Here is a 24846-nt window from a genome sequence, read left to right as displayed (position 1 = left end):
ATGCTCATCACACGAATAAATGCCCTTACCAGGATTTGAACCCGGGACCATCAGCTTCGTAGGCAGGGTCACTACCCACTAGGCCAAACCGGTCGTCATTACTTCACGACTACCGCGATATCTCTATACCGGGTGTGGCCTGTAACACGAGCAATAAATTTAACTGTAGGCTGTACTCCTCACACTTACCAACATTTGTTCAGCGATTTTTGATAATTATGAATTCTTTAGACTTCCTATTTTTCATACATATTAAATATTACCTTCAATGTACGCTGTCATCGGTGTAATTGACGTTGATTGTCACGCTTTAAACATAACAAAATTCGAAATACATTGCGCATTAGAATAAACCTTAAAGTGTTCTAAAAATCAAAATAAAAGTTATTTACAGTACATATGGGGCTACTTTATAGCACTAGTGCGAGAAGTAGCATATTACGTTACTGTGTCGAACATTTAAAGGGCCACATGTACTGTAAAACGTTGTACGATACATGTGCGAATAGGTAATTCGCAACTCGTGTCGATTTAAAACACTCCCTTCGGTCGTGTTTTAATTTATCGCCACTCGTTTCGAATTTCCTATTTTTCGCACTTGTATCGTAATGTACTATTTTAAAAGCTGCTGTCAAATGTTGGTCAGTTTGAGGAGTACAGCCTAGTTTAATTTTTTTTGCTCCTGTACAGGCCACACCCGGTATATAAGACTCGGGATGAGTGAAGAATGTCATTTTTTGTCGATTACTAATAATTGTATCTGTGAAGTTATTATAGAACGACGCCGACGGCCAACTCGAAGCGAACGGGTATACAGTCACGGACGTTAATAGTTAAGCCATTTCGGTTTCAAGCTAATATGGTTATCAATACTAACTGTATGAAATGTCCAATGTAAAGTTATATAAATAGCTCAACTATTTATGTCCGTGAATGTATAAAGAACTTTTACAGTACATATGGTGCTACTTTATAGTACTAGTGCGAAAATTTGCATATTACGTTACTGTGTCGAACATTTAAAGGGCCATATGTACTGTAAAACGTTGTACGATACAAGTACGAATAGGTAATTCGCAACTCGTGTCGATTTAAAACACTCCCTTCGGTCGTGTTTTAATTTATCGCCACTCGTTTCAATTTTCCTATTTTTCGCACTTGTATCGTAATGTATAGGGACCGTGCGCGTTGGAGGGTCTGCCATCTTGTGCTCTGAATCGGAACCATAAACAGGCACATTTACACGTCAAGTGTTTTCTTGTGCATAGTAGGTTCTGCCATCTTGTGAGCTACATCGGAACAATAAACATCACATTTACGCCTCGCGCCAAAAATCTGACAGCTCCTGTGCTGCCTCCTACAGTTCATGCACGCTCCCTATGAATGAATTGTTTATTGCATATCACAAACCAGTTGTACTATTAGGAGAGAGGTTAGAATGGTTAGATCTGTACATTTATTTGCTCTTTGGCGCAGGAACTAAAGTAATAACTATCAATAGAATCACGAGGATTGTTCCCACTAGTTATCACCAAGTTCTTACCAGTGGTAACTATTGGGAATTTTTTCCTACCTTTTACCACTGATAAATACTGGGAAAAATAATTCCCACTAGTTACCACCAACTTGATTTGATGGTAACTACTGGGAAAATTTTTACCACCTTTTACCACTGGTAACTACTAGGAAAAATAATTCCCACTACTTACCACTAACATGATTTGATGGTAACTACTGGGAAAAATATTCCTACCTTTTACCACTGGTAACTACTGGGAAAAATAATTCCCACTAGTTACCACCAACTTGATTGGATGGTAACTACTGGGAAAAAAATTCCCTCCTTTTACCACTGGTAACAACTGGGAAAAATAATTCCCACTGGTTACCACCAAATCAAGTTAGTGGTAACTAGTGGGAACAGCCCAATCAAGAGTATCATCAGTCGACCAAATACAAAATTGCACAATTAAATTCAGTGCTAACAATTAATAAAATATTAAATTTTCAAGATAATTTGTGTCGTTCTGAACCAAAAGACGCTTTTGATATAAAGATGAAAATTTACCACGCCGGTGGCAAACAAGCATGCGTCCCGCCCGATGGTAAGCAGTCACCGTAGCCCATGGACGCCTGCAACTCGAGAGGAGGCAGGTGGAATGCGTATTATTGGTAACTAAAGCATCTTTTGGCTAAAAACGTCACATTTATTATGGTATCGTTCAATAATTAATATATTAAATCTACACAGTGGGAACGAGTAACCCGACAGATATTAAATGTGTATTTTTGACCGCATTTAGAGATTAAAATGCCATATAAAGTTTTCTGAAATCGATCTTGTTATAGAATATAGATGTTCTTGTGAAAATTTTAATAACTCAGTGAAAATCGCGTTTTTGGCTGCCACACTGGCACTACGTGACTTGGTTTAGACACACCTATACTCTGTATTTATATTTACGTATTTAAATAAAAGTAAACAAGCAGTTTGTAAATTTTCGGGTAGTTATAACATTTATTGGTTAACCAACCCAATACAAAACCGCCTGGATCTGTCACTGAACGACCTGACTTTAACCTACATTATTTGATCATGTAATGTTTTCATCTACCCTCAACTGGCTTAAGGAGCCGTTTAAGGGTAGATTTTGTTTACTTTTATTTAAATACCTTAAGATACAGAGTATAGCCACAGACACTAAAGTTTTAAAGGAAATAAGCAAAATTTATTTGTAAATTTAAAAAAACTTATTCGTTGTAATGTTCTTTTTTTTTCACTAAGGTGTATCAGTAACGTATCGTGTGCAGAAAACACACACATACATTTTTTTTTATGCCGAATTTCACCAAAAGTCATATAACATTTTTTGCTATTTACTATCTCCGGAAAGCGTGTTAAAATATGTCAGGTTACTCGTTCCCACGGTGTATACAGTGTCACTGGTCGAACAAGACATGGTCGTCACGGCTCACGGTCACTGCCGCCTGAGCACCATCATCGGCTGCTCGATGTTGAACGCCTTTATCAGCTCCTGGAACGAATATATTTGGGTGAATCTACTTTTCCTTGTCTTTTGCAAGAATTGCCCTTAAGAGGAAAGGAGACGGCCGCTTCTCCATATCCTCTGGATATTGATATTAGAGAAAATATTTTTATGCTTGGCATTTTTCGATTTTGTGAAATTAGGAGCAAAAAATAGTTTTCATACAAATTTTTAAATGTTCTTAACTCTTATAATAATTGGCTACTTGACACATGTTGAATATTATAACAAAATTTAGTTAAATGGATAGAAAATGAGCCATCCATTATAAAAAAGTGGAATTTAAAAAATTATATTGAGATTATAAAAAAATACAAGAATCCGAAAACTCAAAAAAAAATTTTTTTTGTTTTTCATAAATAGAAAAGAAAATGGTACCATTCGATTCCTTATATTTTATTGAAAAATAAATTGTACGACAACTATAGGTAGACCGCTTAAATGCGCTTCGCCCGCGCGGTACAGGGGCGCGGGGGTAAGACGACAAAGGGGATCGAGAGAGATGCGGGCGGCAGGCGCATTTTGGCACTGGTCCCACCGCCGGCTACAAACTATAAGCGAGTGAAACTATAAACTACAAACTAGTGGGCGAGCGGCGAGAAGCGAGTATAGTTTTACTAGTTTAGACGCTAAGCTATAAGCGAGTGTTTGCGTGCGACGGGCGATTACTCGCTCCACTAGCTCAGCCGGGTGGCCCAGCATAAAGGTAAAAAACTTAAGAGGGCCCTATTCGCCAATGACCTATACAGGGTGGAAATAGATTTTGGGTCAGTGAGTGCAGCCACCAGATTCCGTACTGCTAAGCGAAAATGGTCTTAGAAGACCTTCCTTCTATTTCAAATTAATAAAGATTGGCGTTTAAAGATTTTTGAAAAAACATACGGGGTGCGAGAAAATTTTTGACAAACTTTTTTATTATGTCTATCGATTCTATTCCTATCCAGTATCAATAGTTTCCGTGGGTTATAGGTTATAGTTTTATAGGAGTTACGCAAAGAACTACTTACTACAGGCGATCCGTTAAAAAGTTTTTTTGATACGATGTACTTAAGTACAAAGCAGATGCCAGAGTTTTATCAAAGGTCTATTAAAAAAAAGCTATTTCAAATGGTCACGGAAGCTGAAGATGATATAGCTAATTTATCGTTCTCTGGTTATTACTCAAACAATTATGATTACAACTCACGCCAATCACGCCCTTATACTAATCAGGCATATCATTCTTCTGGACACGGTTCTACTTACTCACCTGAACCTAGCAGGTCTAGTTTGCAACAAACTGACTCAAGAGAAGATACTACTCCTGCCCCAAAGAATACAGCTCAAGATTCAATGGGTGTTACTGCAAGTGCTGGTACAAGTAATAACTAAATATACTTAACTATATTTCTCCACTATGACGTTTGATTTAAAAAAACCTACCCTTAGTGCCCTTACCTTAATGTAATGGCGAGACGCTCTCTTGTACTAATAGCTTCTCTATAATTTGTGTTATTTTTTTTAATATCATTTTCTATTAATGTATGTATATACTCAAACTCATCTCTTTTCATTCTAAAATATGAACGAAATTGATCGTTTGTCAACTCGTAGAACAGTTTGAACTCACTGCATTCTTTTCTGAAATAATTAATTTCTTGCATCCAACATTTTCTTGTCATTCTTTTTAAAATATCTTTTTTTTTCTTCCGTCTCTTCAAAATTGCCACTGCCACTACACACACGCTTTTATAAAATACATCATCATCGTCATCCGAACTGGACAACAAAGATAGTTCATATGATTGTTTTAAATTCATTGTAAATACGTGCACTCGCATCCACCTCATAAGGTAAAATGATCGGTCTGATCGCCAAGCAGGCACCGGCGAGTACCGCTGAGCTAGTTTTATAGTCGATAGCTTTTATCGCGGCGGTCAACTAGAAAACAGTGGTCCCACCGCCAACTATCAGCGAGCTCGGCTATCAACTAGTAAAATTATGTACTAGAAACAGTTGACAATCAGCGGGCGGCTAGTAAACATTGTATGGAATTATCGCTTACTCGCCGGGCGGTGGGAGAGTGTCTTCGCCGGCGGTGTGAACAAGCCAGCTATGAACTATAAATATATATCTCTCTCTTTTATTTACACGAAAGCGATTATCTTTTGTTCGTTTCTTGAGCTAGAAAATAGCCGATAGTTCATAGCTTACTCGCTCGCGGTGGGACCAGTGCCTTTTGCCGTAGCTCAGTTTGCTAGCCACGCGGTTAGCAGTCACTGGTGTTAATAAGTTCCGGGCGCTTGGTGAAATATACACATGAGATTACATTCTCAAGATGCCTCGACTTATCTTTGGACAGAAACTTAATAGTCAAACCAAGCAAATGGCTTTTAATGTGTACACATATTTTAGAAAGAAGAAATTGGACCCGAATTCTATTGAGTATCAACAATTGATTATAAATCTGCAGGACGATTCTGATGATGACGATAACTCCGAAAGTGAAGAATCAAGTTCAAGTGATATTGATATGGACATAAGTGATTGATTTATAATTTATAAATCACTTTCGAGTCGTCATCATCAGTATCGTACTTACATATTATTATAAATTATTATAATCATAATTTGCATTGAATAAAAGTACAAAAGTTAATTAAGTTTGTTGTTTTATAAACTTTCAATAAAATTAACGTCATATTCTTTCCCATTAAAAAAACACCAACTATTAACCGCTATAACGTCACATATCTCAAAACCTGTCCAGTGCGCATTTCACCTCTTGTGTATCACACTAGGCGCGCCTGCCGCCCGCTCCTCTCTCGATCCCCTTTGTCGCCTTACCCCCGCGCCTCTGTACCGCGCGGGCGAAGACTCATTTAAACGGTCTACCTATATACACATAAACGCAATATTTCAGGGTCAAAATGGCAATTTCCTTGATATTCCATACATTTAGGACAGACTTATATGATGTGACGTCACATCACCTTATCATTTTGTTAGAGGCGTTTCAATCGTCGAGTGCGAGCGTCAGACTTTAACTCTCATTTCTGGCCTTTGTGTTGCTTAAATGCCATGAGTCCTATATAGACATTTGATCCTCAGGAAAATCAAGATCGTTTGACATTATTTACAAAAAACTGTCAAGTAGCCAATTAAAAATTCGAAAAAAATCAACATCGGGACCTAGGAGGCTCTGAACTGTGCCAATCTAAAGTGTAAAAACCGGCCAAGAGCAAGTCCGGCCACGCTCAGTGTAGGGTTCCGTAGTTACTCTTCCGTCACAATAAGCTAAACTGGAGCTTAAAGTATAGTAAATTGTTAACCAAGGGATGAAACGGTACCTTTCACCCGAGTTAAACAAATAGGCAAATTTGCATAATCAGTACCTAATTAAAGTAGGTAAGTCTTTTTACTATGAAGGGAAAACTTTTTGCGATAACTCAAAAACAGCTAAACTGATCATGTCCGCTATAGTTTTCATTTAATGTCTTCCTTAAGCTCTACTTCCACGATTTTTTTCATATTTTTTGGACCTATGGTTCTAAAGTTAGAGGGGGGGGGGACACATTTTTTTTTTCTTTTGGAGCGATTATCTCCGAATATATTCACTTTATCAAAAAATGTTTCCTAAAAACCCGTATTAGTTTTGAAAGACCTTTCCAACGATACCCCACACTCTAGGGTTGAAGCGAAAAAAAAAATTTCACCCCCACTTTACGAGTAGGGGAGGTACCCTAAAAAAAATTAAATTTTTATATTTTATTGTACGACTTTGTCGGCTTTATTGATTTATATATCCATGCCAAATTTCAGCTTTATAGCACTAACGACCACGGAGCAAAGCCTCGGACAGACAGACGGACATGGCGAAACTATAAGGGTTCCGTTTTATGCCATTTGGCTACGGAACCCTAAAAAGGTCCATACCTGCCACCGCTGCATGTCCAGGCTCACTATGAACTGGTGTTCCTTGGCTTGGCCGCCGCGGGCCTTCTCCGCGACGGGCGCTATGAAGGGCAGCCCGTGCTCTTCATCTGAAAACACAAATTCACTATACAGCTACGGGACATGCGTTTACACCGGCGGCCGGAGTCAACTGAGCGCGCGCGGGCGTCGCGCTTATATTTATGCAGCGGTTGGAGCGAGACAGAAGACAGGGCGCGCTACTCTCACATGCGTCTCCGGCAGGGTAATCCTAAATTGCTGCATTTTGATCTACCCGTCTTACGTGTTAGAAGATTAGACAGAAGACATGCTATTGCGGTCGCTACAAATGCAATCTTAGTCGAAGGGTAGAATAGATATTAATATTCTAGGATACCTATCTTTGTTTTTAGCAATATGGGAAATAGTATAATAAGGCGGCAGTTCAATAAATAAATATTATAGGACATTATTACACAAATTGACCCACAGTAAGCTCAATAAGGCTTGTGTTGAGGGTACTTAGACAACGATATATATAATATATAAATATTTATAAATATTTAAATACATAGAAAACACCCATGACTCAGGAACAAATATCCATGCTCATCACACGAATAAATGCCCTTACCAGGATTTGAACCCGGGACCATCGGCTTCATAGGCAGGGTCACTACCCACTAGGCCAGACAGGCCGCCGAAACAGTCAATACAATAAATGTTCATTATTCAACCGGCTATCACGCGTTTGACTAATACTCCTGCCCGGACTCCGGATACAGTCAATTGCGACTTATATTCCAAAAAGTTGTAAAAGTGGCAGTTTACTTTTTTTTTTATACTACGTCGGTGGCAAACAAGCTTACGGCCCGCCTGATGGTAAGCAGTCTCAGTAGTCTAAGTACGCCTGCAACTCCAGAGGAGTTACATGCGCGTTGCCGACCCTAAACCCGCCCCCCCCCGGTGAGCTGTGGCAACCTTACTCACCGGCAGGAACACAACACTATGAGTAGGGTCTAGTGTTATTTGGCTGCTGTTTTCTGTAAGGTGGAGGTACTTCCCCAGTTGGGCTCTGCTCTAGATCTGGAATGACATCCACTGGCTGTGCCCTACCACACAAGGCGAGATGACATTCACAATGCCCATACCTCTCTTATGGACGTAGTTTAAGGACGTACCCGGGTCCGACATTTAAAAAATATCAAAACATATTCTCTTGCTATAACTTCAAAATTTTTTTTTTGTTATACTACGTCGGTGGCAAACAAGCATACGGCCCGCCTCATGGTCAGCAGCCTCCGTAGCCTAAGTACGCCTGCAACTCCAGAGGAGGAGGAGGTGGAGTTAATGGTTCGGATATGAGATACTACTATACTTAGACTTGTCCGTTGCAATAGTCGCATCCAGGGTTCACTTTTGCGAGGCCGTGCCGTACAGTTGCAATCGTGGCCCACAAATGGTCTCGCCAGAAGATCAGCGCTGACCTTCAGGTCAGCATTATGCTGAGGCGAGCCCATTTCGTGGTAAACTATTTCAATATGTTTTTCATCTTATTTTTTTTTTGTAATATACACCGTGTGATATGACATTGATATGTAACAGTTTTCAATTGTTTGGTTGAGTTAAATGTAATGTCCGTATTACAACAACGCTATATGCAACATTTAGTCACTTTTAATAAAAATAAAAATAGTAAAAAAAAAACAAAAAAAAAATTGTTTTTTGAAAATTAACTATGCCATTTAGTTTCTTTAAACGTACTAACCGATACCCCGAAGTTAACGAAATTCAATAAAAACACGGTGTATACACTTTTTTTTTTATGGACCATGGCGTTTGACCACGATCACACCTGATGGTAAGTGATGATGCGGTCTACGGTGAAGCACGCTTACCTATGAGATACCTATTCTACTTATACATTATTCTTATTTTACTTCTGCATGTAAATTAAGTTTTACCACGAAATAAATGATTTATGATATATGATTTATGACAATACGTAAGTACAGCTGACACTGTTTAGAGCGTATTGTCAGACGCTTTATACGTGCGGTCTGTAGTGTAGGTAAGTTTTACACAAAGGGCCTACAATTGTAGACGTGTTCTACTGTTAGTGCGAAGCTGCCCGGGTCGAGCACGGTGTGGAAGTAGCCGAGGTGTGTTGGTAGCTCTGTGTGTATGTGTGTGTGTGCGGTAGTTACCGACGTGGCAGGACACAGCGCCCTCCCTGACCAAGAAGGACAGATGGTACACGTTCTCCACAGACCGGGCGAAGCTGCCCGGGTCGAGCACGGTGTGGAAGTAGCCGAGGTGTGTTGGTAGCTCTGTGTGTATGTGTGTGTGTGCGGTAGTTACCGACGTGGCAGGACACAGCGCCCTCCCTGACCAAGAAGGACAGATGGTACACGTTCTCCACAGACCGGGCGAAGCTGCCCGGGTTGAGCACGGTGTGGAAGTAGCCGAGGTGTGTTGGTAGCTCTGTGTGTATGTGTGTGTATGCGGTAGTTACCGACGTGGCAGGACACAGCGCCCTCCCTGACCAAGAAGGACAGATGGTACACGTTCTCCACAGACCGGGCGAAGCTGCCCGGGTCGAGCACGGTGTGGAAGTAGCTGAGGTGTGTTGGTAGCTCTGTGTGTATGTGTGTGTGTGCGGTAGTTACCGACGTGGCAGGACACAGCGCCCTCCCTGACCAAGAAGGACAGATGGTACAGGTTCTCCACAGACCGGGCGAAGCTGCCCGGGTCGAGCACGGTGTGGAAGTAGCTGAGGTGTGTTGGTAGCTCTGTGTGTATGTGTGTGTGTGCGGTAGTTACCGACATGGCAGGACACAGCGCCCTCCCTGACCAAGAAGGACAGATGGTACACGTTCTCCACAGACCGGGCGAAGCTGCCCGGGTCGAGCACGGTGTGGAAATAGCTGAGGTGTGTTGGTAGCTCTGTGTGTATGTGTGTGTGTGCGGTAGTTACCGACATGGCAGGACACAGCGCCCTCCCTGACCAAGAAGGACAGATGGTACACGTTCTCCACAGACCGGGCGAAGCTGCCCGGGTCGAGCACGGTGTGGAAGTAGCTGAGGTGTGTTGGTAGCTCTGTGTGTATGTGTGTGTGTGCGGTAGTTACCGACATGGCAGGACACAGCGCCCTCCCTGACCAAGAAGGACAGATGGTACACGTTCTCCACAGACCGGGCGAAGCTGCCCGGGTCGAGCACGGTGTGGAAGTAGCTGAGGTGTGTTGGTAGCTCTGTGTGTATGTGTGTGTGTGCGGTAGTTACCGACATGGCAGGACACAGCGCCCTCCCTGACCAAGAAGGACAGATGGTACACGTTCTCCACAGACCGGGCGAAGCTGCCCGGGTCGAGCACGGTGTGGAAGTAGCTGAGGTGTGTTGGTAGCTCTGTGTGTATGTGTGTGTGTGCGGTAGTTACCGACATGGCAGGACACAGCGCCCTCCCTGACCAAGAAGGACAGATGGTACACGTTCTCCACAGACCGGGCGAAGCTGCCCGGGTCGAGCACGGTGTGGAAGTAGCCGAGATGTGTTGGTAGCTCTGTGTGTATGTGTGTGTGTGCGGTAGTTACCGACATGGCAGGACACAGCGCCCTCCCTGACCAAGAAGGACAGATGGTACACATTCTCCACAGACCGGGCGAAGCTGCCCGGGTCGAGCACGGTGTGGAAGTAGCTGAGGTGTGTTGGTAGCTCTGTGTGTATGTGTGTGTATGCGGTAGTTACCGACGTGGCAGGACACAGCGCCCTCCCTGACCAAGAAGGACAGATGGTACACGTTCTCCACAGACCGGGTCGAGCACGGTGTGGAAGTAGCTGAGGTGTGTTGGTAGCTCTGTGTGTATGTGTGTCTGTGCGGTAGTTACCGACATGGCAGGACACAGCGCCCTCCCTGACCAAGAAGGACAGATGGTACACGTTCTCCACAGACCGGGCGAAACTGCCCGGGTCGAGCACGGTGTGGAAGTAGCTGAGGTGTGTTGGTAGCTCTGTGTGTATGTGTGTGTGTGCGGTAGTTACCGACATGGCAGGACACAGCGCCCTCCCTGACCAAGAAGGACAGATGGTACACGTTCTCCACAGACCGGGCGAAGCTGCCCGGGTCGAGCACGGTGTGGAAGTAGCCGAGATGTGTTGGTAGCTCTGTGTGTATGTGTGTGTGCGGTAGTTACCGACATGGCAGGACACAGCGCCCTCCCTGACCAAGAAGGACAGATGGTACACGTTCTCCACAGACCGGGCGAAGCTGCCCGGGTCGAGCACGGTGTGGAAGTAGCTGAGCGGCGCGCCGGTGCGCTCGAAGGTCTTGGTCACGAAGCGTTTCACGCGGGATACCATTTCTGCGCCTTCCTCTGTCTTGTCCATTCTGAAAAGGATATTGTTCCTTCGGTTAAAGCTCATTTTTGAATGTAGGGGGAGGTTACACAGTAAAAGACATGTTTCTTCGATGCAGGTGTAATTGCAACTGAGTTAACGATCTACTATGGCTACATATATATGCATAGATACGTTTAAACATACCGGCCGCCAAAACTAACAGTTTTCAATAAATTTAAACAATTCAAAACAGAGGGCATGCACCGTCATTTACAAAAAAGATGAAAATTTTAAGATATGAACAATAATATATACGCTTTGGTAAAAAATATTCACTTCAGCACATGCAAAATCGTTTCACTCACTTCATCATATATTTGACTGTACTAGATTCGGTCTATAACTACTCATTCAATGTTTTAGGAAGTAATATTAATTTTGATAAAGGTCTTTTAAGCTCGTGGTCTCCCTTGCACTGTACAGTTACCACTCTCACCAGGTTATCTGCTCCAGGATGAAGATACTTGACCCTCCCTAGTAACCATTTAGTAGGTGGCGTAATTTCATCCTTTATGATTACTAAATCTCCAATGCAGGGCGCTGGTACAGTAACTTGCCACTTATATCTTTGTTGCAGTGTGTTAAGGTAATCGTTCTGCCATTGACGCCAAAAGTTCTGTGTCATCTTCTGTACTAACTGCCATCTGGTAAGTATATTGACCTTTTTGTGCTCATAATTGAAGTCTGGAACACTGACCAAGGGCTCACCCACTAAGAAATGTCCTGGCGTCAGCGGGACTCCTGTGGTACTGTCTATTTCACAAAGAGGACGACTATTTAGACAGGCCTCGACCTGAGTCAACAGAGTGGCTAATTCTTCATAAGTCAGTTTAGTATCCTTATTTACTCTGGCTAAATGTCGTTTGGCAGACTGAACTCCCGCTTCCCATAGGCCGCCGTATGAAGGCATTCTTGGGGGTATGAAGTGCCACGTTGTCCCTTCAGTAGCCAGCAGTTCTGCCACTTCGCTGGCTAAATTGTTTTTCCCAGGTTCGAACATACATTTCAACTCTTTAGCAGAACCAGTAAAATTGGTACCATTGTCGCTCCAAATATCTTGACAATGGCCTCTGCGCGCAACAAATCTTCTAAAAGCAGCTATGAAAGCTTGTGAAGTCAGATCTGATACAGCCTCAAGATGAATGGCTTTCGTAGCCATGCATACGAACAAACAAATGTATCCCTTAGTTGCATGATGTCCTCGGCCTTTAGAGGTTCTCATTAAAACAGGTCCAGCATAATCAACGCCACTATTTAAAAAAAGGTCGATTTTGGTTAACTCTGACTGTTGGCAACTGGCCCATGAATTGATTCTTGACTTTAGCTTTGTCTATGACACAGGTCTTGCAATTGTAAATGCATTTTCGAATGGATGACTTTAAGCCGATAACCCAATATTTGGTTTTCACGTAAGTCATCATTAACTGATTCCAACCATGAAGTGTTCTAGTGTGGGCCTCATTAATAATTAATTTTGTAATATGTTGGTTTCGTGGAATAATAATTGGATGCTTTGTCTGTTCAGACAATGAGGCATTTTGAAGACGTCCTCCCACTCTTAACAAACCTTTCTCGTCTAAGAATGGTGCAAGTGTGATTAGAGTACTTCTTTTCTTAACTCTTCCATCTTTTTTCAAATCGTCTATATCTTTTCTGTATACTAGATTTTGATAAAACCTTATACATTCTTCTTCTACTTTTTCTATTTCTTTAACTGTTAAATGTTTACTCTCTTCTAGTTCTCTTTTTCGTTCAGTTAACATTCTTCTACAATAAGCTAGCACTCTCTTCATTCGTGACATTGTTGAAAATCTCTCCCATATAGGCCTCTCATCTACAAGTACATGACATGTCGTTTTAGATTCTAATTCTGTTTGTGCAATTTCTGTTTTTTCATATTCTACTTGGTCTCTCTTAAGCCAGTCAGGCCCATTCCACCACAGATCTTGTGTAGCTAATTCTTGCGCTTTGACTCCTCTTGTCGCGATGTCCGCAGGATTGTCAGCAGATTGCACATGTCTCCAACGATCATTATCTATCAATCTGGTAATATCTGCTGTTCTATTCGCTACAAATGTTTTCCAGCGATTAGGTTGAGATTGCAGCCAAGCCAGTACGACCATTGAGTCTGTCCAAACAAATATTTTATTTTTAGGAATCTTCAGAAGTTCTGCGACATCACTGATCAATTCTGCTAATAAGGCTGCAGCACAAAGCTCTAATTTTGGAACAGAAAGCTGCTTCAAGGGTGCGACTTTAGTTCTTGATGCGATCATTGAGACGTATACTACACCACCTCTAACAACTTTCAGGTACGTCACAGCTGCATAAGCTTGAGTGGATGCATCTGAAAATCCGTGCAGCTCAATGAGATGAGATAACCAGCGCTGAACCTTGATGTTTTGTAAATTTACCAGTTCTTCTCTATAGCGTATCCACTCGTCTGTCAAGTCCGATGTCAATTCATCATCCCACCCCAGATGACTCAACCATAACTTCTGAATTAAAACTTTAGCAGTTATAATTACAGGTGCTAGCCACCCAAAGGGGTCGAAAAGACGAGCTACATCAGAAAGTATCGACCTCTTAGTTATAGGACTTCTCATCTCAGGTAAGTTTACTGTAATTTCAAACGTATCGTCTTGTCTATTCCAGGTCAAACCAAGAATCTTTATTATTTTATCCATTTTGATTTCCAGCGTGTCTCTTGTACTGTTATCTTCTTTTAGATATTCTAAAACTTCATTTATTTATTTATTTATTTAATATTTTAATATATATATACAGCATTACAGTCGAGACCAAAGCACTGTACAATTCAGATTATATGATAGGATTACATACTAGGAAAAACAGATCACAATCATCTTTCGTCCATCACCTCGCAATACCGCAGACACATCTGATACACAGCCGTCCATCGACTTGCAAACATATCACAATCTGGTGCCCATGACAGAAGGGATTCATCTGAATTGCTAGACCATTTTTGCATTCGAAATCCTCCTCTTCTCAATATTTCTTTAATTTCTTGACACATTTTCTTTGTTTCTTCTATGTTTTCATTTCCTACCATTAGATCATCCATGTAAAACGACTTCTTTATTACAGGTGCAGTTTCTGGAAATTCGTGAGCTTCATCGTCGGCTAATTGGTTTAATGTACGGACTGCTAAGAATGGCGCTGCGGCGGTCCCAAAAGTCACAGTTGTTAACTCATAGCTCTCGAACTCATCTTCCGGCCTATCTCTCCAGACAATGCGTTGCAGGTTTATGTGTTCCTTTGTCATATTTATCATCCTATACATTTTCACGATATCTCCCACGACGCAAATCTTGTGTTTTCGCCAAGCTATTACTAGGCTCCGAAGATCTGGTTGTAAAACTGGCCCTACCATCATGGTGTCATTGAGAGAGTGACCGTGTGAGCCCTTAGCAGAAGCATCATAGACTACGCGCACTTTACTAGTGTCTTTGTCCTCTCGAATAACAGCCAAATGAGCAAGATACAGTGCATTTTCATCGTTTTGTGTTTCTGATCTTCGCAAGTGTCCCATGTCCTTGTACTCATTTATAACATTTGTGTATTCCTGCTTTAACTTATCGTCTTTTCTAAATTTTCTTTCCAAACTCTGAAATCGATTGATAGCCTGATGTTTCGTATCACCACATAGATTAACGGTTTCTTCAACATTTTGTTTCAATGGTAAGTGTACTGTATATCTTCCGCTTTCATCTCTTTTAGTTGTTCTCTTGTATATCTCTTCGCATTTTTCTTCTTCTTTTGTCAGTATTTTCTTTTTCTTGTACACACCAGTTTCTATCTCCCAGAACCTTCGCAGTAAATCATTGTCTTCAGCCACCATTCTTGTTATGTGTAATGTTGTAACGTTGTGTTGGTCGCTCTGTGCTTCTATTTGTTTTCGACCCGTTAGTATCCATCCTAAAGTAGTTTTTTGAGCGACTATCCCATCATTCATTTTTAATAAACCTTCTTGAATAATTTGACAGTAGATTTCTGCGCCGAGCAACATATCCACCTTGCTGGGTATGTCATAGGCAGGATCAGCCAATTTCAATGTTTCAATGGCCTGAGAATCTATCGAAATATGTTTCGAAGGCAAATATGTGGATACAGACTTTAAAACGTAAGCTGAAACTAGAACAGTCTTCTTGTTTTCATATCTTGATGAAATTGTAATGTCGACCATATGCTTGATATTTATTTGTGTACTTTCTTCAAGTCCAGAAACTACTCCATTGATGCTAGTTCTTGGCAAACCCAGTAATTGTACAACTCGTTCTGATACAAATGAAGCCTCTGAGCACGGGTCGATTAGAGCTCGAAGTATGTGTGTATCACCATCGCTCGATCTTACCGCTACTTGGGCTGTGGCCAGTAACATTTTACGACTCGGTTGTTGTTTGGAAACGTGCAAAGTTGTAAGTTTCGTGTCAGGTTCTGGTTGTGATTGTGGTTGTGTAGCAGCTACTTCTTCATTAGCTTCTCGCGTTTGATGCAGAAGAGAATGATGTCTTTTTCTGCAGATCCTGCACGACGTCTTTTGTTTGCATCGAAATACATTATGGTATGGAACAAGACAGTTGTAACACAATCGGTTCTTTCTCACAAAATCATGTCTGTCTTCCACTGAGTTTTTAGTAAATTCCTTGCAGTTGAATATGTAGTGTTCGCCTTTACAATAGGTACAAGTAGGCTGTGATGCTACGCTAGCATGAGCACATTGGAACAAACTCTCTTCATCTTCTTCTTGTTCAGCTACATGAAATGTTTTGGGAGTTTGTGACTTATCACGTGTAGGCACTGAAACTGCTGCGGCCATTTCCAATGTGCGAAACTTAGCCACCAGAAACTTCTGTAACTCTTCCCACTTAGGCATGTCTTCTGAGCTGTCCTTATGTACAGTTTGTTCCCAGTCTTTAACTGACTCAGCGTCCAGCTTTTGTCCGACGAGAAAGATAATTATCGGATCCCAAGAATCCGTGTTTACGTTTAAATTGTTTAAACTGTTGATACATTCCATAGTGGTATCAAGTAAATGTTTTATTTGATTTGAAGACTGGGTTTGAATCTTCTTCTGACCAACTAATTTCTTTAATACAGAATTAACAATCATTCTTTTGTTGCCGAAACGGTTTTTAAGTAACTCCCATGCCTGTGTGTAATTATTTTCTGTTATTTGTACATGCCGCAATAATGTCTCTGCTTCACCAGAGACACTTGTTTTTAAATAGTGTAACTTTTGTACACTTGTTAATTTTGTGTTGTGCACGAGGGCTGTGAATAAATCTTGGTATGTGGGCCAATCTTCATATTTCCCTGAAAAGGTCGGCAATTGGATTTTTGGCAGATTTACAAACGGTAATTGCCCTTCATGGAACGACGTTGACATAGTAGATAATTCCATTGCCTTTTTTTCAGACTCCCACTTGGTCAATAAATCTGTTAAGTCGGCTTGCAAACAGAGGTAAAGGTCTTCCACAATATAATAATCTTCATTAACAAAATACTTGATATCTCCTCGTTGTTCACGCGGTGTGCAATGCATGAGACTATTGTGTGCTTGTTTAAACATAATCCAATAATCATCAAGCATTTTAATTCTTTGTTTAACATAACCCTCGGTTAGCCGTTGTTTTGGACACTTCTTTATGTTAGATTGCGTTTTTTGTATCATACCGGCCACATCTTCTAACTTGGTAATGAATTGAGTTTGTTCGGGCGTTATTGGAGGCATTTTAGTAATTTATTCACTTTATAATTAATCAGATAATTGTCACTAGGTATCAAAGTCAATAGTTCCAACACACGAAGTTATCTTTACGCCAAATAGTTTGTAAATCACACTTGCAATCACTTTCCTGTTTGTTATAAATCAATAATTATTTAACATTACTTAAATCTTCACTAAACAACGTAAACAACTCCGCTTATCTCTTAAGGAATGCGCTCCCTATTGTATTCGCCGGCCGGCCGCCTGCATCACTCCCGTACTTGATCCGGTTCGATTTTGGACCATATGTTCCTTCGGTTAAAGCTCATTTTTGAATGTAGGGGGAGGTTACACAGTAAAAGACATGTTTCTTCGATGCAGGTGTAATTGCAACTGAGTTAATGATCTACTATGGCTACATATATATGCATAGATACGTTTAAACAGATATTGATAGTTATTCATTTGTTATTCATTAGACCAAAACCAACATACAAACAATGCAGCGATACAAACGATCACTTTTATTGCTCATAAGAGTTATTTTTATTTACTTATATATTCTAAGTATCGATAGCCTAAGCAGAAAATAACTGTCAGCGAAGGTGTCACTACAGAATGAATTGAAAACCTCAACACACCAGAGTTAGTCTAGGAGGAGACCCGAAACGAGGATTTCTATCACTTTTGGGCTAAAGACATTGTGTATCTTCATAAGAACGATTTTCTCGGGTCAGAGGTGTAGGGTTAGAGCCGGTGCAGCTTTATTTGACGTTCATAAGCGCTTTGTAATATGCCTACTTGAATAATAAACTTTATTTATTTTTAACACATTCACTGCCAGACAAAAAACGGCGCACTACCCCAGAAACCGGTGGTCTATAGCTGCGTACAAAACAACCCGCCCAGCGGGTTGTCCGGCATCTGAACAAAGTTCACGAGCGCCCACCAGGTGGGTTCCTGGCAGTGAATGTGTTAAGGCTACTGGTCAACTCAATTGGAACAGACTTGGATTTGTTTTGTTTCGTAATATTTTAAACAAAACAAGATTCATTAGGCGGGTCCACACAGAGCGAGCATACGCGCGAGGCAATTTCCTCACGCAAAAACCGGCCAGTACAGACGCGGCAGAGGCTGGCTGGAGGCGCTTGATCCTCCCCCTCGGTGCGCGGGGCTCCGCCGAAGGCCCCGAAGGAGCCGGCCTCCAACTTACTTGTCCACATTGGCCGGCGCCTTCTTCTCCGCCAGGGCCTGGCGCTCCGCCCTCCTCCTGCCGGGCCGCGGGCGCTCCTCCGGCGGCGCGGCGTCGGAGCCCCGAGCGAGCCGGCCTCCAACTTACTTGTCCACATTGGCCGGCGCCTTCTTCTCCGCCAGGGCCTGGCGCTCCGCCCTCCTCCTGCCGGGCCGCGGGCGCTCCTCCGGCGGCGCGGCGTCGGAGCCCCGAGCGAGCCGGCCTCCAACTTACTTGTCCACATTGGCCGGCGCCTTCTTCTCCGCCAGGGCCTGGCGCTCCGCCCTCCTCCTGCCGGGCCGCGGGCGCTCCTCCGGCGGCGCGGCGTCGGAGCCCCGAGCGAGCCGGCCTCCAACTTACTTGTCCACATTGGCCGGCGCCTTCTTCTCCGCCAGGGCCTGGCGCTCCGCCCTCCTCCTGCCGGGCCGCGGGCGCTCCTCCGGCGGCGCGGCGTCGGAGCCCCGAGCGAGCCGGCCTCCAACTTACTTGTCCACATTGGCCGGCGCCTTCTTCTCCGCCAGGGCCTGGCGCTCCGCCCTCCTCCTGCCGGGCCGCGGGCGCTCCTCCGGCGGCGCGGCGTCGGAGCCCCGAGCGAGCCGGCCTCCAACTTACTTGTCCACATTGGCCGGCGCCTTCTTCTCCGCCAGGGCCTGGCGCTCCGCCCTCCTCCTGCCGGGCCGCGGGCGCTCCTCCGGCGGCGCGGCGTCGGAGCCCCGAGCGAGCCGGCCTCCAACTTACTTGTCCACATTGGCCGGCGCCTTCTTCTCCGCCAGGGCCTGGCGCTCCGCCCTCCTCCTGCCGGGCCGCGGGCGCTCCTCCGGCGGCGCGGCGTCGGAGCCCCGAGCGAGCCGGCCTCCAACTTACTTGTCCACATTGGCCGGCGCCTTCTTCTCCGCCAGGGCCTGGCGCTCCGCCCTCCTCCTGCCGGGCCGCGGGCGCTCCTCCGGCGGCGCGGCGTCGGAGCCCCGAGCGAGCCGGCCTCCAACTTACTTGTCCACATTGGCCGGCGCCTTCTTCTCCGCCAGGGCCTGGCGCTCCGCCCTCCTCCTGCCGGGCCGCGGGCGCTCCTCCGGCGGCGCGGCGTCGGAGCCCCGAGCGAGCCGGCCTCCAACTTACTTGTCCACATTGGCCGGCGCCTTCTTCTCCGCCAGGGCCTGGCGCTCCGCCCTCCTCCTGCCGGGCCGCGGGCGCTCCTCCGGCGGCGCGGCGTCGGAGCCCCGAGCGAGCCGGCCTCCAACTTACTTGTCCACATTGGCCGGCGCCTTCTTCTCCGCCAGGGCCTGGCGCTCCGCCCTCCTCCTGCCGGGCCGCGGGCGCTCCTCCGGCGGCGCGGCGTCGGAGCCCCGAGCGAGCCGGCCTCCAACTTACTTGTCCACATTGGCCGGCGCCTTCTTCTCCGCCAGGGCCTGGCGCTCCGCCCTCCTCCTGCCGGGCCGCGGGCGCTCCTCCGGCGGCGCGGCGTCGAAGGCCCCGAACAGCGAGCAGGTAGCGGGAGCCTCCAGCGGGAACAGGACGCTCCAGAATTCAGGTTTCTCTTTCTGCGGAGAAATGGAGCCATGGCATATTCTTTTTTCTTTATTTATAAACAAACAGTCTGTTATAACAATAAGTTATTACAATATAGGGTAATCAGACTTATAGACTTACAGTTTCCTTAGTCAGAATATGAAAACCATATAACTTATATAAGTAATAAACTAGAAACATATCTTCTGAGTAGTCTTATCAAAGTTACAAAAAAAAATAGGAAAAAAAAAAATATTTATAAATAAGTAGGAAACGAATAAAACCTTTTTGTCTCAAAGCGAAAACTTGAATTCGACATAAGGCCATTAACGACCACACAAAAGCTGAGCCGCCCCGCGAGGAATTTGCCGCTAAAAGCAGCTTGGTCTGTGTAGGCGGGCCGCGGCCGCATTGCCTCGGGGCTGCGGAGGTGAAGACGCGCCTAAACACACAGACCGATCTGCTTCGCGCGGCAATTTCCTCGCGCGGCCGCTCGTTGCGTGTGGACCCGCCTATTAAAATCACACCAGGCGGTAAGTACTGCCCTCTAACCGTTCACACACTATTTGGTATAAGTTTTTTACAATTTGCACCAATGAAAAAAGGGCTTCTATGGAGCTCTCTTTCACTCACGATGTGCGCGGCGAGCTCCCGACGGTCGTACACGTGCACGGCGCCGGACACGCCGGCGGCGCACGTGGCCGCCATCTGGCTGGCCGCTCGCAGCACCCGCGACGCTAGGAAACTCTCCGCTGAAACAAAAACATGACAAAACAATAGGTCAGTGTACTAGCCAATCCTATAGACGGGTCCACACAGAGCGAGCATACGCGCGAGGCAATTTCCTCGCACACAAAACGGCCAGTGTAGATGTGCCTCGGCCTAGGCGGCGCGCGCGTTTTCCTCGCCCGAGCGCGCCACCACGGCCGAGGCAAATAAATGCAATTACTTATGTTAAAACTTTTGAGTATAGCTGAAATATTGTGCTTTTCGATTTCTTCAACTTCAACATTTATTCAGCAAATAGGCCACAAGAGCACTTTTACACGTCAACATGGAATTTACATACAACAGAAACAAGCACAAGTCTACCGACATATTAAAGGGGATTTAAAAATGTCATCAGGCCAATTGACAAGTTAAACAATTTAAAGACGTAGTAAATTACTTGGGTTCCTGACTTGACCCTGAACCAGCTGGTCGGCCTGATGAGGTTAGTTGTGTATAGTAATAGGTTAAAGATGTAGTAAATTACTTGGGTTCTTGACTCGGTCCTCCATGGAGCCCTGCTGGAGCAGCGCGTCGGCCTCCTTGATGACGTTGGATGTGTACTCCATCTTCTCATCCATACTGGCCCCTTCCAGTTCTGCAAAATCACGATACAGTTATATATGAAGACATCTACACTCTAGTGTAGAGGTGCCTCGGCCGAGGCGGCGCACTCGCGCGAGGAAAACGTGCGCGACGCGACGTCACAACTATCACAACTGATCACGATAAACAAAATACATTGCTGCTTGAAAAATACCACTATAAGCTAAGTCTCATTATGCGAATCCACACAGAGAGTATACGCATGAGGCAATTTCCTCACGCACAAACCGGCCAGTATAGACGCGGCCGAGGCTGTGCCCGCGTTTTCCTCGCCTGAGCGCGAACGCTCGCTCTGTGTGGATCCGCCTATTTAATTTAGATCAAAAATACACAGAGTATAAATACATTATACTAAAATAATAAACGTAACGGGTGTAGAAACAGTATTTGATAAATCATTTGTAACAATTTCTGAGAAATCCCAAAGAGCTTTACTTTCTTATCTCTTGTTTACATCCACAGATGGTTAGAAACTGTGGTAACCTTTGAATTCGACGTGAACACTCAAACACTCATAAACTGTGAACACTCGAACACTCTGAACAATCATTCGAAACATACTCAAATTTTGGACTTGAATTTATACAATTTATTGAAATTTGTAGTATAATGTTGTATTAATTTTTAAATCATTTCACATTGGCAGAATCATCAAGTAAAAACTACAAAATAGTTTATTTGGTTTAACTTATAATACACGAAACATAAAAGGGCTGGAACCTCCCATTCTGTATAACAATACTTGGGTTGGATGTAGTATAAAAATACAAAGAAAATTTGTCAATTTTGGGTTTTTGCCATTTAAAAAGAGAAGATATTGTGATAATGCACCGGACCATAAAAGTGACATTGATCAAATGACATATAAACAAGATGTCAGATATAATGTTGAAAAAAGACATGTTTAGGCAAAATGATATTTCTCTCACGCGTGATTATTATTCCTACATTGCATATTGGAAATATCTAAACTGCTGGTCTTGGTCAAGTAACACTATAATTCTAAGCTCTTAATATTCTGTATTCTTTGTATTGTTTTCAGTATAATAAAGAGTATTTGTATTGTATTGTATTGTATAGCCAGGAAACAAGGAACTGGTATGCTTTAAGGCCTTAAGCCTAGTTAACATCTTAACTATCATTTTGTTGGAAAACCCTCTGTACTCAGTAAATGAGTTCATGGAATTGACATTTTGATTCAGAAATTGTTTTTATTATTATTGTTTTTATTTATTGACATTGTTTTCTTTATCATACAGATGATCCTTATTGGGAGATATTATTTCATTGTTTTTATATTGTTGTGTGTTGACGATTCTTATTGGGAGATATTATTTGTGTTCTTTTATTAATTTATCGTTTTTATTTTTATTGTTCTCGTATTTTCGTAAGTTTTGACATTGTACATTTATATTTTGGATTTTTGTAAGTATTTACCTACTTACTGTTTCTCTTATTTATTCTAATTGTAATTGACAATCCTTATTGGAGCTATAATTTTATTTCATTAGTATTGTTATTATTTTCATTTTTATTATTTTATTTTGACGATCATGATAGAAATTCTTATATTTTTGACATCAATGCAAATTTATTATGTAATTGTCTTTCATGAAATAAATCATCTAATCTAATCTAATCTAATCATTCTAAAAATTTGTTCCTAGTTAATGCACACAGACTTGCTTGTCTGGAAGATATCGCTTCTGAGCGATAAGACCACCTGTTGTTACCTAACTTTTACGTGTTTTTTCATTTCCTGTCTATTTTTATCTGTATGGTGCATAATAAAGAATATTTACTTACTTACTTACAGACTACTGTGTTACTTTTTAAGATGAGTAATTTAGGATGCCGAATTAAGTAAGCACTTTTAACATAATTATCAATTCAACTGGTGGTTCATAATGTTTCACTGATAAGTCTACTCGAAGATAGGGCTGCCATCTCGAATTTCGCCAAACCCGGATAATGATTAAAAAAACCCGGACATTTGGCGTAAATCGCATTTTTTCCCCGGACGTGTCCAAAACAATTTTTTTTTAAAACTAACTAACTAACTGCTTTGGCTCAGCGATCCAAAAAGAATCTTGGCCTCCGAAACGAGAGAACGCCACCTGTCCCGATCCAGCGCGGTTTCCTGCCATGAATATATATATATATTTTTTTTAAACTGGACCTTTAATTTTACATGTAGTTTTAATGTGCTTCCTTACATGAAAAGTGTCCGGGTTTTCCCCGGACACTTCTTGACACCCCCCCCGGACGGCCTCCAAACTAGGACAAATCTGGGAAAACCCGGACGGATGGCAGCCCTACTCGAAGATAAATAAACACTATGTAACTGTTTGGGCGTGAATTTCTGTATCAAATAAAGTCAACAAAAGGTTTGTACTGGTTAAAAATTAGCGGACCGGTTCAAGTGCTCCTAGAGACCTCCAGTGGTCCGAGGTTTAACACTTAAATACCACTGATTTCAGAAATAACAGACTTTGGCGCGTTACTGGTTTGCTTACCGAGTTTTGAGAACCCTTCAAGGAAATTCCGGTACTGAACTTTTCTGTCCATGCTCATCCTGCTCCGCGTCGTCACCGACGAGCTCGACCCGGAATTGCTCTTGTCCTTTCTCTTGCTCATATTCAAAATTAATTAAATTTTTGTTTTGATCACAACAATGGCAGGCAGACGGACCGGACACGATTTTTTTTTACTTGACTGAACAAAAGTGTGTTGCCAGCCTACATGTTAAAATTCGTACAAATACTGAGGCTCCGTGCGCGATGAAGGGTCTCTTCACATCACATCTTTCTCTTTTACACCAATTTAGGCGCAATTAGAGTGACAGAGAACGATGACTATAATTTGTGAACTCCGGTTTTCCCTCGGATTTCCCTGCATCTTGTAAAACATAACACTTGAGTTGAGACCTACATTAGAATGAGGTGAGACCTCAGGCAAATAAGCAAACTGCTTTTATGCTTCTACTCCGTACAGCCCATGCAAGGTCTCTTGCTCGTTGGGGGACAAGGAGTATGAGGATATGTTTTAAATTGGAATTATGAATTTAACACATCATGCAGTTCACACACGTCCAAGGACGCGCACAGTAGAACCGTTTGAAATGTCCATGACAAGTTATTGATTCTTAATATTCCGATTTAGGCAGTGAGATATCCCTAACAAGTACATGTAAGCCCAAAAACAAAATATGAGAATCCTGATACTTCACAATATATTGTTAACCAGATTTTGTTATTCACTCATTTTTGTTGCATCTTTTTTTCTTTATATATCTCTGAATGGACGTGACATAACTATTTTTACTGTATTACGTACACCTTAACTATTACTTGACGCGGCGAATGATGATCCCTATGACAGTTCCTCGAATACACTTTTGGATAGACATAATTTAAAGAATAATTGTAGAAATAGGTTTTTACCCTATTTTTATATTTCTGAATAAAAAAAGTGTTTCAGTACCAAAAAAAGGCCCAAAAACATTTGATATTGACAGTTACTCCATACAAAAATGAACTGTCATAGGTATCATCATTGGCCGCGTCAGGTTATACCAAATGAATTGCCTTTATCAAATAAACGACAGCCAAATTCAATGCTTTATTTTTTCCGCACCATACTTT

At 42.9% G+C, this 24846-nt stretch overlaps 1 protein-coding gene across 1 annotated transcript; it reads right to left on the bottom strand.

Moving 5' to 3' along the window:
- Nucleotides 1–24845, bottom strand: LOC133531613 (non-structural maintenance of chromosomes element 4 homolog A). The gene is made up of 7 exons (XM_061869928.1): nucleotides 23719–24845; nucleotides 21084–21194; nucleotides 20462–20580; nucleotides 19691–19860; nucleotides 11153–11346; nucleotides 6963–7069; nucleotides 1–3035 (listed from the first exon to the last, which is right to left on the bottom strand). The coding sequence occupies exons 1-7, from the start codon at nucleotides 23837–23839 to the stop codon at nucleotides 2979–2981; spliced, it is 879 nt and encodes a 292-aa protein (XP_061725912.1). The 5' UTR covers nucleotides 23840–24845; the 3' UTR covers nucleotides 1–2978.
- Between the last annotated feature and the right edge of the window lies 1 nt (nucleotide 24846).

The sequence above is a fragment of the Cydia pomonella genome, chromosome 25 (assembly GCF_033807575.1).
Source record: "Cydia pomonella isolate Wapato2018A chromosome 25, ilCydPomo1, whole genome shotgun sequence".
Taxonomy (NCBI): domain Eukaryota; kingdom Metazoa; phylum Arthropoda; class Insecta; order Lepidoptera; family Tortricidae; genus Cydia; species Cydia pomonella.
The sequence above is the reverse complement of the archived record's forward strand: the minus strand, read 5'-3'. Positions and strand labels throughout refer to the sequence as shown.

Coding starts and splice junctions, on each gene's coding strand:
- LOC133531613 (XM_061869928.1), bottom strand. CDS start 23,839: ATGAGCAAGAGAAAGGACAAGAGCAATTCCGGGTCGAGCTCGTCGGTG. Junction 21,195..23,718: donor TGAAGGGTTCTCAAAACTCG/GTAAGCAAACCA, acceptor GTGATTTTGCAG/AACTGGAAGGGGCCAGTATG. Junction 20,581..21,083: donor GGACCGAGTCAAGAACCCAA/GTAATTTACTAC, acceptor TTTTTGTTTCAG/CGGAGAGTTTCCTAGCGTCG.